Genomic DNA, 14,127 nt, shown 5'->3' with positions numbered 1-14,127 from the left:
CTGAACTTGCTGCAGGTTAATTCTACAGTTTTATGAAAATTATCTGTAGATGCATTTATGCCCTTAAACTGATCACAGTCTTCCACAAACAAGGGCTAGATTTGGATATTCTCAATTTATACAAAAATGAATATTTTATAAAGCTCTGCTGTTTTGAATGCAGAACAAATAAATACCAACACCATTTTTCCCCTTGTATTTAATGTATGTCTAACCTGAGTTCTTCAATCCATCCCATTGTGGCCAAATAAAAAATCCACAGGTAAATCCAATGAGCTAACCAAAGTGCTGATATCCATCTTTTCTATACAACAGATTGTTCCTCTGCAAACATGTCTGGGACTTGACAAGTTAGAATCATAAGGCCTTCTACTGGATATTCTTAAATGAACTTCATATTGCTCTTGGCATAAGGCAAATGGATCCAGTATTTTAAATTCCACTTGCCGGGGTGTCTGGGTGGCTCAATCGGTTAAGTGTCCAGCTTTGGCTCAGTCATGATCTCATGGTTCGTGGGTTCGAGCCCCACGTCGGGCTCTGTGCTGACAGCTAGCTTAGAGCCTGGAGCCTGACTCAGATTCTGTGTCTCCCTCTTTCTCTGACCCTCCCCTGCTCACACTGTCTCTCTTTGTCTCTCAAAAATAAATAAGAGACATTTAAAAAAACTAAAAAAAATAAATTCCACTTGCTAGCTAAAGGATTAGGAACAGAGAAAATGAATTGCTTAATGAAAAAAAAAAAGTTGACAAGACATGGGAGTCTGGATGCTCACCTTGCTGATCATTAGATGAAGGATCTGTCCACTGCATCATATTGTTTCCCTGTTGGTGCCATTAAAATAATTGAAGACATTAATATTCCATTGGGAAAGTCCTGATTTTGCTGGGGAGGACACTTGGTTATGAGTGAAAGGTGATGTGTCAGCACATTCACTCTCTGCTCGTGGGTCAGTTGTACTGTTCTAAATGCATCGTTAAATCCCCAGGACATTGTTTATTCACACTGGGTTCTTCAGAATGTAACAGAAAACAACTAGATCTCCACACAGTCTGTTAACAGCAGCCTCTAATGTGTATTCTCAGAATGATTAGGAAAAATCAAGAGCCTTCATATAAACTGTGTTCCTATTTTCAGATGTCCAGATTGTGTTTCCAGTTCCCTACTTCCCGCATCTCCATGTTCTCAATCTTGACCAAACTTGTCAAAAAGAAGAATCACTGAACCGATTATCAGCTAATTAAGAATATCTTTCTGCTATGTCTAAGAGTCTTGATGTTGTTCTTATTTCAGGAATATAGCTTCAGTTTCCCTGGATATATGAAGCATTTGTGAGTGATTGGGACATTATATATAAATTGTATATAGCATCGAGAAGGGGAGGGACTTGTTTAAAGTTATACATGTAGCAAATGGCAGAGATAGAGTAAAGCCCACATCTCTTAGGGAGGTGGAAAACAGCTGGAAGTCCATTTTGTCTGTAGGTAATGTGGCATAGATGTTAAGAGCATGGAAATGGCATCTGAAATAAGTTCATATCTTTGGTTGCTACTTTATGCCTTAATGTTTTGGTGGGATTAACTGAACTCATCTATTTTTCTGTTTCCAAATATGTAAATTGAGTATCAGCATAGTAACCATTGGACTTTTATGAATTAAATGAATGCAAAATGTTTACAATAGTTTCAAACATAAAATATGCTTTTATTAAATATCATTTAAATTCCCTAATGACACCTTCACTCTGATAAACGTATGAAAGTTTCTCAAAAAATTAAAAATAGAACTACTTTGCAACCCAGAAATTGCACTATTAATTATTTAGCCTAAAGATACAAAAATACAGATATGAAGGGACACATGCACGCTGATGTTCATAGCACCTTTATCAACAATAGCCAAATTGTGGAAAAAGCCCAAATGTCCATTGACTGATGAATGGATAAAGAAGATGTGGTATAAATATATATGTAACCTGTTGATCTTCAAGCAAGTATACACACACACACACATGCACACACACACACACGTTGCAATGACATGGATGGAGCTAGAGAGTATTGTCTAAGCAAAATAAGTCAGTTTGAGACAAATAAATACCATATGATTTCCCTCATATGTGGAATTTAAGAAACAAACCAAAAAAATGAACATGGGGGAAAACAAAGGCAAATCAGGAAGCCAACTCCTAATTATAGAGAACAGACTGATGGTAATTAGAGGAGAGGTGGGCACACGAAGGGTTAAATGGATGGTGGGTGTAGAGGAGGACCATGTGATGAGCACCAGGTACTGGATGCAAGTGATGAATGACGAAGTTCCACACCTAAAACTAAAATTATACTGTATGTTAACTAATTGGAATGTAAATAAATATTTGAAGAAAGAAAAAAAATTATCTGAAATGTAATGACATCCTTAACCTAAATGGGTTTTAAAAGATTAAGTCTGTGACAAATACTCTATAACCTACATCTTTTTAATGTTTAAATACTCCAAAACTTAAAAATATCTATTGAAAATGTATTATGTTCTGTATCTTTTCAGATGAATTAACTTTCTGTTGGAACTCTGGATTCACCTCAACTTCATGGAAAATCAGAACAATGTCACAGAATTTGTTTTCATGGGTCTGTGGGGAAATAAGCAAATGGAGCTACTGTTCTTTTTCTTGTTCCTGTTCTGTTACTTGGCAATCTTAGTGGGAAACTTCACCATCCTACTCACAATCACCCGCAGCCATCTAATCAAACAGCCAATGTACTATTTTCTCTGCCACCTTTCCCTCATGGATCTTTGCTACACCTCCACTGTGGTCCCCAGGCTAATCAGGGACTTGGGGGCAGCAAGAAAAAACATTTCCTATAACAACTGTATGACCCAGCTCTTCACTGCCCACTGGCTGGCGGGTGTGGAGATCTTCATCTTGGTGTCCATGGCTTTTGACCGCTACGTTGCCATCGTCAAGCCCCTGCACTACATGGTCATCATGAACTGGCAGAGGTGTAACCTGTTGATCTTCATGGCCTGGGCTGTGGGTTTTTGGCACTCCATTGCTCTACTGTTGGTAGTACTCAATTTACCTTTCTGTGGTCCTAATCAGATCGATCACTACATGTGTGATGTGAAGCCTCTGTTGAAACTGGTGTGCAAAGACATTCGTGTCGTTAATATCTTAATGATTGCAAACTCGGGGATGGTGGTGGTTACTGTCTTTCTGGTCCTGTTGGCTTCTTACATACTCATACTATATAATCTTAGGACCCACTCCTCCACAGGGCGGCGCAAAGCTCTCTCCACCTGCAGCTCTCACATAATGGTGGTAGTTTTATTCTTCGTGCCCTGTATCTATATTTATATTCTCCCTGTGGGGAGTGAGAACAAGGATAAGGAAATCTCCGTGTTTTACACTGTGATTGCCCCCATGCTGAATCCTCTCATCTATACCCTGAGAAACATGGAGATGAAAATCGCCATGCAGAAGGTATGGTCTAAAATGACACATTCAAATTTCAAGTAAAGGTGATATTAATTGCACTTCTTACCCTGTATTTGAGATGTTATAGAAAACATAGCTTTCTTTAGAGGGAAGCTGGACCAAATGGTCTCTAACATATAAGAGCCAAAGAAGCAAGTCACTGTCATTCAGATTGCAGGCTGCACTCTAAAGTTTCCAGCTAGTTCCAGATATGATTGCATGGGTTTGAGGAATGCTAGAAATGTCTTTCTAAAACACGTGCCTAGTCACATGACTACTCTCTCCAAAAATATATAAGGAACTCTGTTTTCCTTGGAACAAAATCCAAACTTCTCACTATTTATCAAAAATTGTCCTGGCTGAACGTGCTAATTTAAGAAGCAGTTACATTGGTATAAAGCATGGTGTTACAATGACAGATTTTGGGGCCAGGGAGTGCTGGGTGATTACTGACTCTGGTATGTTTTTATCTCTGTGTCTTGGTAATTTGTTTTATATATGCACACCCTTTTTCCAAATATCTTTGATATATGTAATACTGTATTTTATAAAGTTGTAATATTACTTTGACTAACACAGGTGAAGATTTAGCTGGGCATAGGACTACTGGGAACATGTTATATATTTTCCCTTTCTCTATCTTTCTTCATTTATTCCCTGTGCTTGGATGCTTTCAACCAGTGACACTGGACTTCTTTACATTCTCCAAACATACTCTAAAGTCTGTCAGCTCTATGACTGTTTCTTTTATCTTCTCTGCTTATAATGTTGCCCCCATTGTACGTTAGTGTTCATATTTTACATATCAGTCACACTCCTGATGTTTTCTTTTTTAATTTTTATTTATTTATTTTTTTAATATATTTTATTACCAAGTTGGTTTCCATATAACACCCAGTGCTTTTCCCCACAAGTGCCCCTCCCTATGACCATCACCCTCCTGCCCCTTCCCCACTCCCTCTTCAGCCCTCAGTTTGTGCTCAGCATTCAAAAGTCTCTCATGATTTACCTCACTCCTTCTCTCCAACTCTTTGAAAAAGTAGAGATAGATGAAACTTACTTAATCATTATTAAAGCAATTTATAAAAAGCCCACAACTAATATCATCCTCAATGGGGATAAACTGAGAGCTTTCCCCCAGCGATCAGGAACATGACAGGGATGTCCACTCTCACCATTGTTGTTTAACATAGTGCTGAAAGTCCTAACATCAGCAATCAGATAACAAAATGAAATAAAAGGCATCAGAATTGGCAAAGAAGAAGTCAAACTTACACTTTTCACAGATGACATGATACTCTACATGGAAAACCTGGCAGACTCCACCAGAAGCCTTCTAGAACTGATCAATGAATTCAGTAAAGATGCGGGGTACAAAATCAACATATGGAAATCGAGTGCATTTTTATACACGAAAAGTGAAACAATAGAAAGAGAAATCAGGAAACTGATCCCATTCACAATTGCACAGAAAAAACATAAAATACCTAGGAATAAACCTTACCAAAGATGTAAAAGACCTGTATGATGAAAGCTTATGAGAGATATTGAAGAAGACACAAAGAAATGGAAGGACATTCCATGCTCATGGATCGGAAGAATAAACATTGTTAAAATGTCATTACTACCCAAAGTAATCTACACATTCAGTGCAATCCCCATCAAAATTGCACCAGCCGCTCTTCTCAAAGCTAAAACAAATTATCTCAAAATTCATATGGAACCACAAACAACCCCAAACATCCAAAGTAATATTGAAGAATAAAACCAAAACGGAAGACATCACAATCCCAGACTTCAGCCTCTACTACAAAGCTGTCATCATCAAGACAGTATGGTATTGGCACAAAAACAGACACATAGACGAATGGAATAGAATAGAGAGTCCTGATGTTTTCTTATTCCAGAAGATTTTGCTGACACATAGACAGACCAGAAGTATTTCTGATTTCTTCCTTGTTCTTTGGTTTCTATGAAACTGTACATTTTTTCCTTTAAAAATAATCCTCTGCCCCATATTAGTATTTATTCTTTTGTGTTTTTCCAGTTTGATTGAGCTAACTCAGTCAAAAAAGCACTATATCCTTACTTTCTTTTATCTATTTTCCAGCAATAAACCCATGCAAATTAAGAGGTTAACAGTTAATGAATTAAATTCAAAGGTACTATCTTTTATTTTTATTGGATTTTATACATTGTTCTCATATATCCAGAATTTACCCTTATGCTATAACTATCATGTGTTAATAAAATGTGTAATGTCAGAAAGGTTAAAAATCCACCATACATTCCCTGTAGCAATCAGGGAGGGAATGAAGTCGAGCAGACTCTAGCCCCTTGTCATATTTTTTTCTTATTTTCTGCACTTTAAGGTACTACTATTTTAATTTTCATTTATTCCCTCATCTCTGAAACACATAGCCCAAACATCTCTGTGTCTTGGTTCCCATTTGTGTAGACATTTCTCTTTGCCAAAGAATTTTTCTCAGCAGAATTACTGCATTGTTTTCACAATTTCCTTGATTGAATTACTCCTGTCCCAGAGCCAAGGAGAAGTCCAGGAAAAACCATAAATGGGATCATGTTTGTTTTATACCAGGAAAACTTCCTTTGATATTTCTATTCTTAGAACTTTTCACACATTTAATTATTCTTTTAAATTCATGGATTCAGCAAAACCTGAGGGGTATCAAGGAAAAGAACATTCTATTTCATAGAAAATCAAGTCTATCTAGACATAGTTTGATTTGAACTGGTTTAAGTTAGTAATTTTCCAAAGAATATTTGGATTATTTTTAATATAGAAATGTAGCGTGTATATCTGATCCTCTGTGTGTGCGATAATTGTGTGTGTGTATGTGTGATAATTGTGTGTGTGTGTATGTGTGTGTGTAGTGGGGGGGGTTGATGGTCTTGAGGATGGGTCAGAGGAAATATTCAACCCATCAGAAAGAATGCTACATAACAAAACCAAAATATTTTCTTATTATTTGTTGTTTTTTTCTCGGGATTCTATAAGATTTTATTGGCAAAAATATGACTATTTTATATAGTAAGCCCACAACAAATATACTGAACTAAGATTAATTATCCAGTTGTAAGGTATTCTTTCTAGAATTCACTTTCCAGTCTGCAGAACAATACTTAATAACTCCAAAAATACCTGAAATCTGAGTTTTGTAAAGAAGCCATGTGCCCCATAAAACAAAAGGTTATATTTAGAAGGGGACTAGAAAAGAAAGATACATAGAAGAAAATTAACTCTCAGCAGAGAACTGAGACAAATGTGGGACTGGGGCTGTCAGTGAGTCACTTGTACACACCTCTAAGGAGTATCTTGGTGTGTTTTTGTGTTATGGGTAGAGATACATGGAGCTATCTCCTCTGTGTATTGACACAACCAGTCTGAGTGAAGCTTGGTCAACAAGATGCATTATACTGAAACGGACAACCAGTGAGACCCTGAGTCCTGATGTCCATCATTATCCATCATTCAGACATACTAGAATCTCTTATTCCCTCAGGGTTACTCTAGTTCAAAACCCTGGAAGCAAGCGGTAAACACATAAGAACATGTTCCTTTCACGCACAGAAGGCACACAGTTCTTTTTCTTATTCTTATTTGTAGCTCTTTGAGTGAATCTTTTTAACTTCTAGAAGCTTGTGCTCTTATTGGAAAAACAGAATTAACATTAGTTATCTCACAATATGTTCAATTGTTCAAAATAATCTCATAGTAAATTCTAGTTATTTTTAGTATTTTGTACCAGATAATTTCCTATAAAAATTGGTCTCCTAAAGTTTTACATGTATTAAGGAAATTAAAAAAAATTTTAATGTTTATTTATTTTTGAGAGAAAGAGACACAGTGTGAGTGGGAGAGGGTCAGAGAGAGAGGAGACATAGATTCAGAAGCAGGCTCCAAGCTCTAAGCTGTCAGCACAGAGCCCAACGTGGGGCTCAAACCCACGAACTGTGAGGTCATGACCTGAGCTGAAGTCAGCCACTTAGCCAACTGAGCCATCCAGGCACCGCTAAAAATTGTTTTAATATATGGATTTGTGTACAATGGTGGAGATTGGTTCACCTAATATCAGTGTGTCCAATTTGGACTGAACCAAATAACCCACAGAAATGAGGTAAAATAGGACTAAGCCAAATGGTAAACAGAATAAAAGTTGGGCTGTATATTGAGACTGGATATTCCCTCATATTTTTTTATATTCTCACTTAATGATAATAATATGCACAATATATATAAAGATAATATAAGTATATATTATATATGATATATATTATCTTTTAACATATATAAAATATATACTATGTGAAAATTATATATATACATAAAGAACAGATTGTTTCTTCTTTCATCTTTCCTTTTCTTTTGCCTTCCCTTCCCTAACCATCTATTTCATCAATATTAGTCCCTGGCAACAAATAACTTTGGTTCCAGTCCCAATATGGCAGGTCATTAATTTTATTGACCTGTCTCCTCTACCCATGTGCGTTACTCTGGATAATGATGCATATTGAACAGCACTGCATGTGGTGGGCTCTGTGTGTCTCTCCCCAAGCCAGATTTCTCTGAAACTACTGTAAAAGGAGATTTCTAAAATGGAGCAAGCAAGCCTACTTAAGAGAGTCTCTTATTAAAAATAGTATCAGGAGGCTGTAAGTATGGGAGAATTTGTGGACATCCTCACTGGAGAAACCACAAGCATTTTTGAACATTTCAGAGAGCTGCAAGCCTTCAGCCTGGACTTAACTTTCCTTTCATCATGACACCTGAATCATCAGCATTCTTCACTTCTGAAGGTTTTCCAATCTTTCATTTGCATATTAACCCAACCAATCCCAGTTACCCTATTCTAATCTCTGTTTTGCATAGAGGACCTGAATAAGAATTATACTCATAGCCTTTTGCCCATATAACTCTGCCTCTCTTTATCTTCCTGGGAACACAATTTAGGTTCCTACCAGATTCTATGTCTTCAAAATTGCAAATCCTTAAAATGTTTTTAATGTTTATTTATTTTTGAGGGGAAGGGAAGGGTGAGAAAGAGAGGGAGACACAGAATCTGAAGCAGGCTTCAGGCTCTGAGCTGCCATCACAGAGTCTGCCAAAGGGCTTGAACCCATGAACCATGAGAGCATGACCTGAGCTGAAATCAGATACCTAACTGACGAAGCCAACCAGGTGCCCTCTGAATTTCCATTTTAATTGCCTGAATAAATGTTTGAATGTTTTAATTTTCAGTGAGTTTTTTCTTAGTCAACACTAGCCTAATACTATTCCATGGTATATTATTTTTCTTCAGAAACTAAGATGAACACAGGCAGGCAGGATTTCTGAATTGCTCTGTCTGAACAGAGCATTGTGGAGCCTGCAGAGAAGCTGCTGGACACAGGTTAACACAAAGATAAGAAGTCAAAGGGCATCTGGGTGGCTTTCCCAGTTAAGACTCTTGATTTTGGCTCAGGTCGTGATCTCATAGTCATGAGATCAAGCCCACTTTGGGGTCTGCACTAGGCATGGAGCCTGCTTAAGATTCTTTCTCTCCCCTCTTCTTCTGCCCAGCCCCGAAGCCCCCACTCCCACTCACTCTCTCTGTCTAAAAAGAAAAAAAGAAAAGAAAGGAAAAGAAGTAAAGAAGTAAAGTTATATCCAGAAAGTGCCCGTAGACATCAGGGTCAGTTCCATGGAGAAAACACAGAGGCCTTTGGTGAAGATCTATTCAGAAATGCCTCTGGGAATATAATGTCTTATTACTTGCAAAGTCTTTCTTGTGTTGTCATATGTTATATTCTGTTCTTCGAAATCAATATTCCTTTGGGATAGTCATAAAATTAATGACTTTTAAAAATTAAAATGTATGTTTGTTTTTGTAAGAATTTTAAAACACTTAATTTTTTTCTTTTTCTTTTTGTTATCTGATGAGCTACTTATTACATCCCTGGTGGTTAATGAATATTTAAACTCCACCCCTTACAGCTGTCTAAAATGTTCTAAGACATGTTGAGATTCTCAAGGTAATTTTAGAGAAATGATCTAACTGTGTTTGAATGATGAGTTTATAAATCTCTGCCTTTTATTTCAGCTTTAGATACTGGAGAAGAATCGGCACAGTGAGTACCTCAGGAGGGAGCTCTCCTGATTTGACCTAAAACTAATCTGACAGCCACTGAGATCCAATGATCAGTGAATTAACAATGAGACACTCTTTGGAGAATGCTATGCCAACTGTGCTTTGAAATGCTTATATGCTATTTACATTTATTCCATTTAATTTCATTCTTCTGTATTTTCTGTAGCAGCATAATTTGATTACTATAAAAATAATTTAGCTAACTTTAGTCTTATTGTACGTTATTCACAAGCAAAATTCCACTTGAGAACAAAGATAGTTGAGTTGAGGTTGATGAAATGTTCAGGTTTCTGTGAAATTTAGTGAGTTCTTTTTTGGGTGCTTTTGTATTTTCCTCCATATTCTTACGAAGAAATAGCCTAGCTTTTATGATTGGATATCCCAATGATGAGGAACTTTCTACCTTTTAAAAATTTGCGACCCTAAAGTGGACTAGATTTATCTGATTGAATTAAATTAACTTTATAGCAGGCCATATTCTCATAACACTAGTAGGAAATCTGAACTTACAGTGGAAATTCTATTTTAAGAGCAACAATTCCTATTACGTTAATAGCACAGTCAAAACACAATGCAGCATTTTTATGTAATGCAAACAAAGAAGTAAAATAATAATTTGACTGTATTTTTATAGTGCCAGGAAATTGCAGGTTAGTGGTTAGTGTTAAGAAATAACCAAAGACCAGAAGCTTTAATTTTGATGGAGACCAATTTACCAATTTTAAATTTAATGGACTGTGTTTTTTGGGTCATATCAAAAAATCATTGCCTAGCCCATTCAGATTTATATATTACATAGTTTTCTGTATATATATTATACTTTGATTAAAAGTTTTAAACAGTCAAAAAAAGATGAAAGGCAACCAGTTGTTTATAGTAATTTTATTTCTTTTTACTAAAAGATTGCTCTAAATTGAAATTTATATGGTCATCCTCATTAACATACATTGTGACTTTTTTTTGATTTTTTTGTTTTAGGTGTTTTCTCTTTATTAAAATGGCTATATATATATATATATATGTACACACACACACATATATGTATTTGAAAATTTCAGATACAGCTCACTCAAAAAAAAGATAAGGTAAAAGGAAGATAATGTGTGGTTTTACACCATGTATAACACTGGGGTATTTCACATTTTTTATTTCTTACTATATTTTTGAGTTATGTAATAGTTTATCAATCCTATAAATGTGGGCCATGAAGCTTTACGAAGTTAGCAATAACTTTAATGTTCATAAATGGTATGGAAGGGAAGAAAGTTAATTCTGTTTACTGTTATTTTTTTTTTACATTTTTATTAAAAAATTTTAAAATATTTTTTAAATTTATTTTTGAGAGACAGAAAGAGACAGCATGAGCAGGGGAGGTTCAGAGAGACAGGGAGACACAGAATCTGAAGCAAGCTCCAGGCTCTGAGCTCTCAGCACAGAGCTCGACGCTGGGCTCGAACCCAGGAACTGTGAGATCATGACCTGAGCCGAAGCTGGACGCTTAACTGACTGAGCCACCCAGGCATCCCTACTGAGTTCTTATTAAAAGTTAATGGTCAATAGGAAAGGAATACAATAATAAAGTTGGTGAGAAAAATGTTTTGAGTATCTTTACTTAAATGGGGTGATTGACTTCTCACAGAATATGGGCCAGATTGCCCAGATTTTAAACTCTAAACACCAATTCTAAATAAATGGAATTAAAGTGAAAGAAGACAGATATAAGAATCTATTTCTCTTCATATTGAGGAAATATTTAGGTGTTTAGTTTTCTTTTTATGTTTGGATTATTACTGCTATGGAGACACAATTTGAAACAACAAAGTTCACCATTCAGTGATTATACATCTCCATGTTTCTACATCATTTTTGTTCCTTGGTTTCAGCCACCTTTAGAGGGAGAACAGAATATTCCTCCTCTCATCTCTTATGATTTCAATTATTTGACAAATTGTGAAGATGTGGTCAAGAATATATTATGTGTTTCAATGACGATAATTCTCTCATTGGCTTGCATTCACATGTCCCTTTTACTTCAGCTAACAGCAGTGATTATAATAGAATTTTCCCCAGATTTCAAGATGAGAGTTTAAGAGGTATTGTGGAGGAAACGTCTCTGATTATCTAGAAAACAAGCCAAAATCCTATGTGAAAGAATACGCATTTTGCTAAAATGGCATAAAATTACTTGGGATCAAGAATGCTGGACCACATATTTATATCCCCCAAAATATTCAAAAACACAGATTAGGTTGTTGGTAATCTGTCACCTTGAATACTTTTTAAAATTGGCATTAGATTCTAAGTGTTTCCCCTCACTGCTGGTCTCCAGGACACCCCATTTTCGTGCTCTGCTTACATTGTGGGATACAGCCCTTGATTGAGTGGGAATCAGGGTATCTGTCCTCCACAAGATATTACTTTCTCATGTTAATAAATTACTTAGATTATTTTGATCTGAGTCTCTTTTCTTGAAAATCAGGGGTTGGGATATGTCAAGCTATATACACTTGAAGTTGTTACCAACCTACTTATTTAACAATTAACTTTAGGTCAATTTGTTTTAGGCAAACACATCTGTCCATAAAGCAAACAGTATGTCATCTCCTAAACTAGGAATCAGCCTTAGCTGTAAAAAGGTAAGGAGAAAATTAATCAATAAATTATAAAATTATTAACCTCTATTTAAGTACTGTTCACTATTGAACACTATGAACATGATAATTATTTTTGGTTTGTTCAGAACAATATAGAGGTTAAGAAACTTTATATCAATAATAAGTCATAGTGGAAACAGATTGAGTTTTTTCCTCCTGATGTAATGACGTTGAATGATAATTTAAAATAGAATTAGTTTCTTATAGTATAGACCATTTTAAATGCTAAACCAATTTGCCTATTCACCATCTAAACTGATCTTAAAGACAAAAGTCTCAATTTGTGAGTCATGGGATTTGATGGCTTCTAAATAATTTTGCTACAGTAGCATTTGGTGGTTTTAAAAAATATTTATATATTTTTGAGAGAGAGAGAGAGAGAAAGAGAGAGCAAGCAGGAGAGAGGCAGAGAGAGAGGGGACAGAGGATCTGGAGTGGGCTGTATGCTGACAGCAGAGAGCCAGACATGGAGGTCACAGTCTTGAACTGTGAGATTATGACCTGAGTCTAAGTCAGACACTTAACCAATTCAGATGCCCCTACAGTCTCTTTTTAAAATATTCATCCAGGGTGCCCAGATACGGTGGCTGCATTGGGTTAGCAAAGGTGGAAAGTGTGAAATAGTGTTTGCATCTCATTGGATGTCAGTTAATTCCTCAGCACTGGGGAAAACACTCCTGGGGCACCTTCTCTCTATCCTACACACTATTTCCCTCTGCACGAATAATATCTCAAGATTGTCCACAAGATGCAAATCTGTGAGTGTTCGATCCATTCGTTAATGCAGCTTCTAGCTGGTGAGTGCTGAAACGAATCTCTCTTGGAGCTACCTTCTGTATCCTCTTCTTCTGTTGTATTTTATCGCCTAGAGTGTGTATCAAATACTGAAATTCCTAGGGGAGGTCATAAATATGTACAATGCAAATATGTTTGCGCCATTTCTTTTTAACTTTCATTTATCACTTGCCACCACAAATTTAGATTAATTTTAATCATTTTTGTAGTTTTGCTTGTAACATGTAAATGGGATAAATGAATAAGTTGGCTTTAGTTCTCACAACTGTACTCTATTGACATCTATTTGCCACACAGTTTTCAACCATTTTTTGCTTTTAGTGCTCCTAAAACTATTTTAGTAGAAATGTACAGTTGGAATGCTTGTTGACAGGGCAAGGAAGATCATCCTTTAAAGAAATTAAACAATTCAAGCTGATGATGTTTTTCTTTATTTTTTCCAACCTTTTTATTTAAATTCCAATTAGTTAATGTACAGTGTAATGTTAGTTTTTCAGAAGTAGAATCTAGTAACTCAAAATTTACATACAACACCTGTTGTATGTACATCACTAACCATAGCAAGTGCTCTCCTTAATCCAAACATAAGAAACAAACAGATGAACACACGGGAGGAAAAAGAGAGAAAACCAAGAAACAGATTCTTAACTATAGAGAACAAACAGACATATTTTAAACAAATTTTCATTCCCAACGATACCACAAAATCAAACAGGAAATTTGTCCAGATCATCCTGAAAAACAAATAGTGACCCTATGGGTAAGAATATGCATTTTAAAATGTGCACAAAATTTTTGTAAAGGACCTAATTTATATTCGTTTTGTTATCTAATTTATACAGTCAACAATAGTTAATTTCTTTAACATCAAACTAACATTTAAATAATCCGTACTCCTTATTGTTAATGTTGAAAAGTTAACACCATTTTTTCCCACTATAGAATTAGTTACTTTAGATTTCTAATATAAGAGAAATAGGGGCACCTGCGTGGCTCAGTAGGTTATGTGTCAGGCTTTGACTTGGTCCTGATCTCACAGTTTGTGAGTTCAAGC

General features: G+C 35.9%; 3 protein-coding genes across 3 annotated transcripts in view; 2 read left to right on the top strand and 1 right to left on the bottom strand.

The window, feature by feature from the left end:
* The window catches only part of LOC115306340 (olfactory receptor 4P4-like), a 161,688-nt gene that overhangs the window by 30,003 nt on the left and 117,558 nt on the right, over positions 1–14,127 (bottom strand). The window lies entirely within an intron of this gene.
* Positions 2,588–3,517, top strand: LOC115306342 (olfactory receptor 4P4-like). The gene has a single exon (XM_029956684.1). The coding sequence runs from the start codon at positions 2,588–2,590 to the stop codon at positions 3,515–3,517; it is 930 nt and encodes a 309-aa protein (XP_029812544.1).
* The window catches only part of LOC115306344 (olfactory receptor 4P4-like), a 9,762-nt gene continuing 8,634 nt past the window's right edge, over positions 13,000–14,127 (top strand). The window contains exon 1 of the mRNA XM_029956687.1: positions 13,000–13,075. The gene's annotated coding sequence lies outside the window, so the exon portion shown is untranslated. The remainder of the gene's footprint in view (positions 13,076–14,127) is intronic.

Source organism: Suricata suricatta, chromosome 11 (assembly GCF_006229205.1).
Source record: "Suricata suricatta isolate VVHF042 chromosome 11, meerkat_22Aug2017_6uvM2_HiC, whole genome shotgun sequence".
NCBI classification, from domain to species: domain Eukaryota; kingdom Metazoa; phylum Chordata; class Mammalia; order Carnivora; family Herpestidae; genus Suricata; species Suricata suricatta.
Note: the sequence above shows the minus strand (reverse complement) of the source record. Positions and strands in the feature narration are given on the sequence as shown.

Excerpts from the sequence above, each read along its gene's own strand:
- LOC115306342 (XM_029956684.1), top strand. The coding sequence starts at position 2,588 with ATGGAAAATCAGAACAATGTCACAGAATTTGTTTTCATGGGTCTGTGG.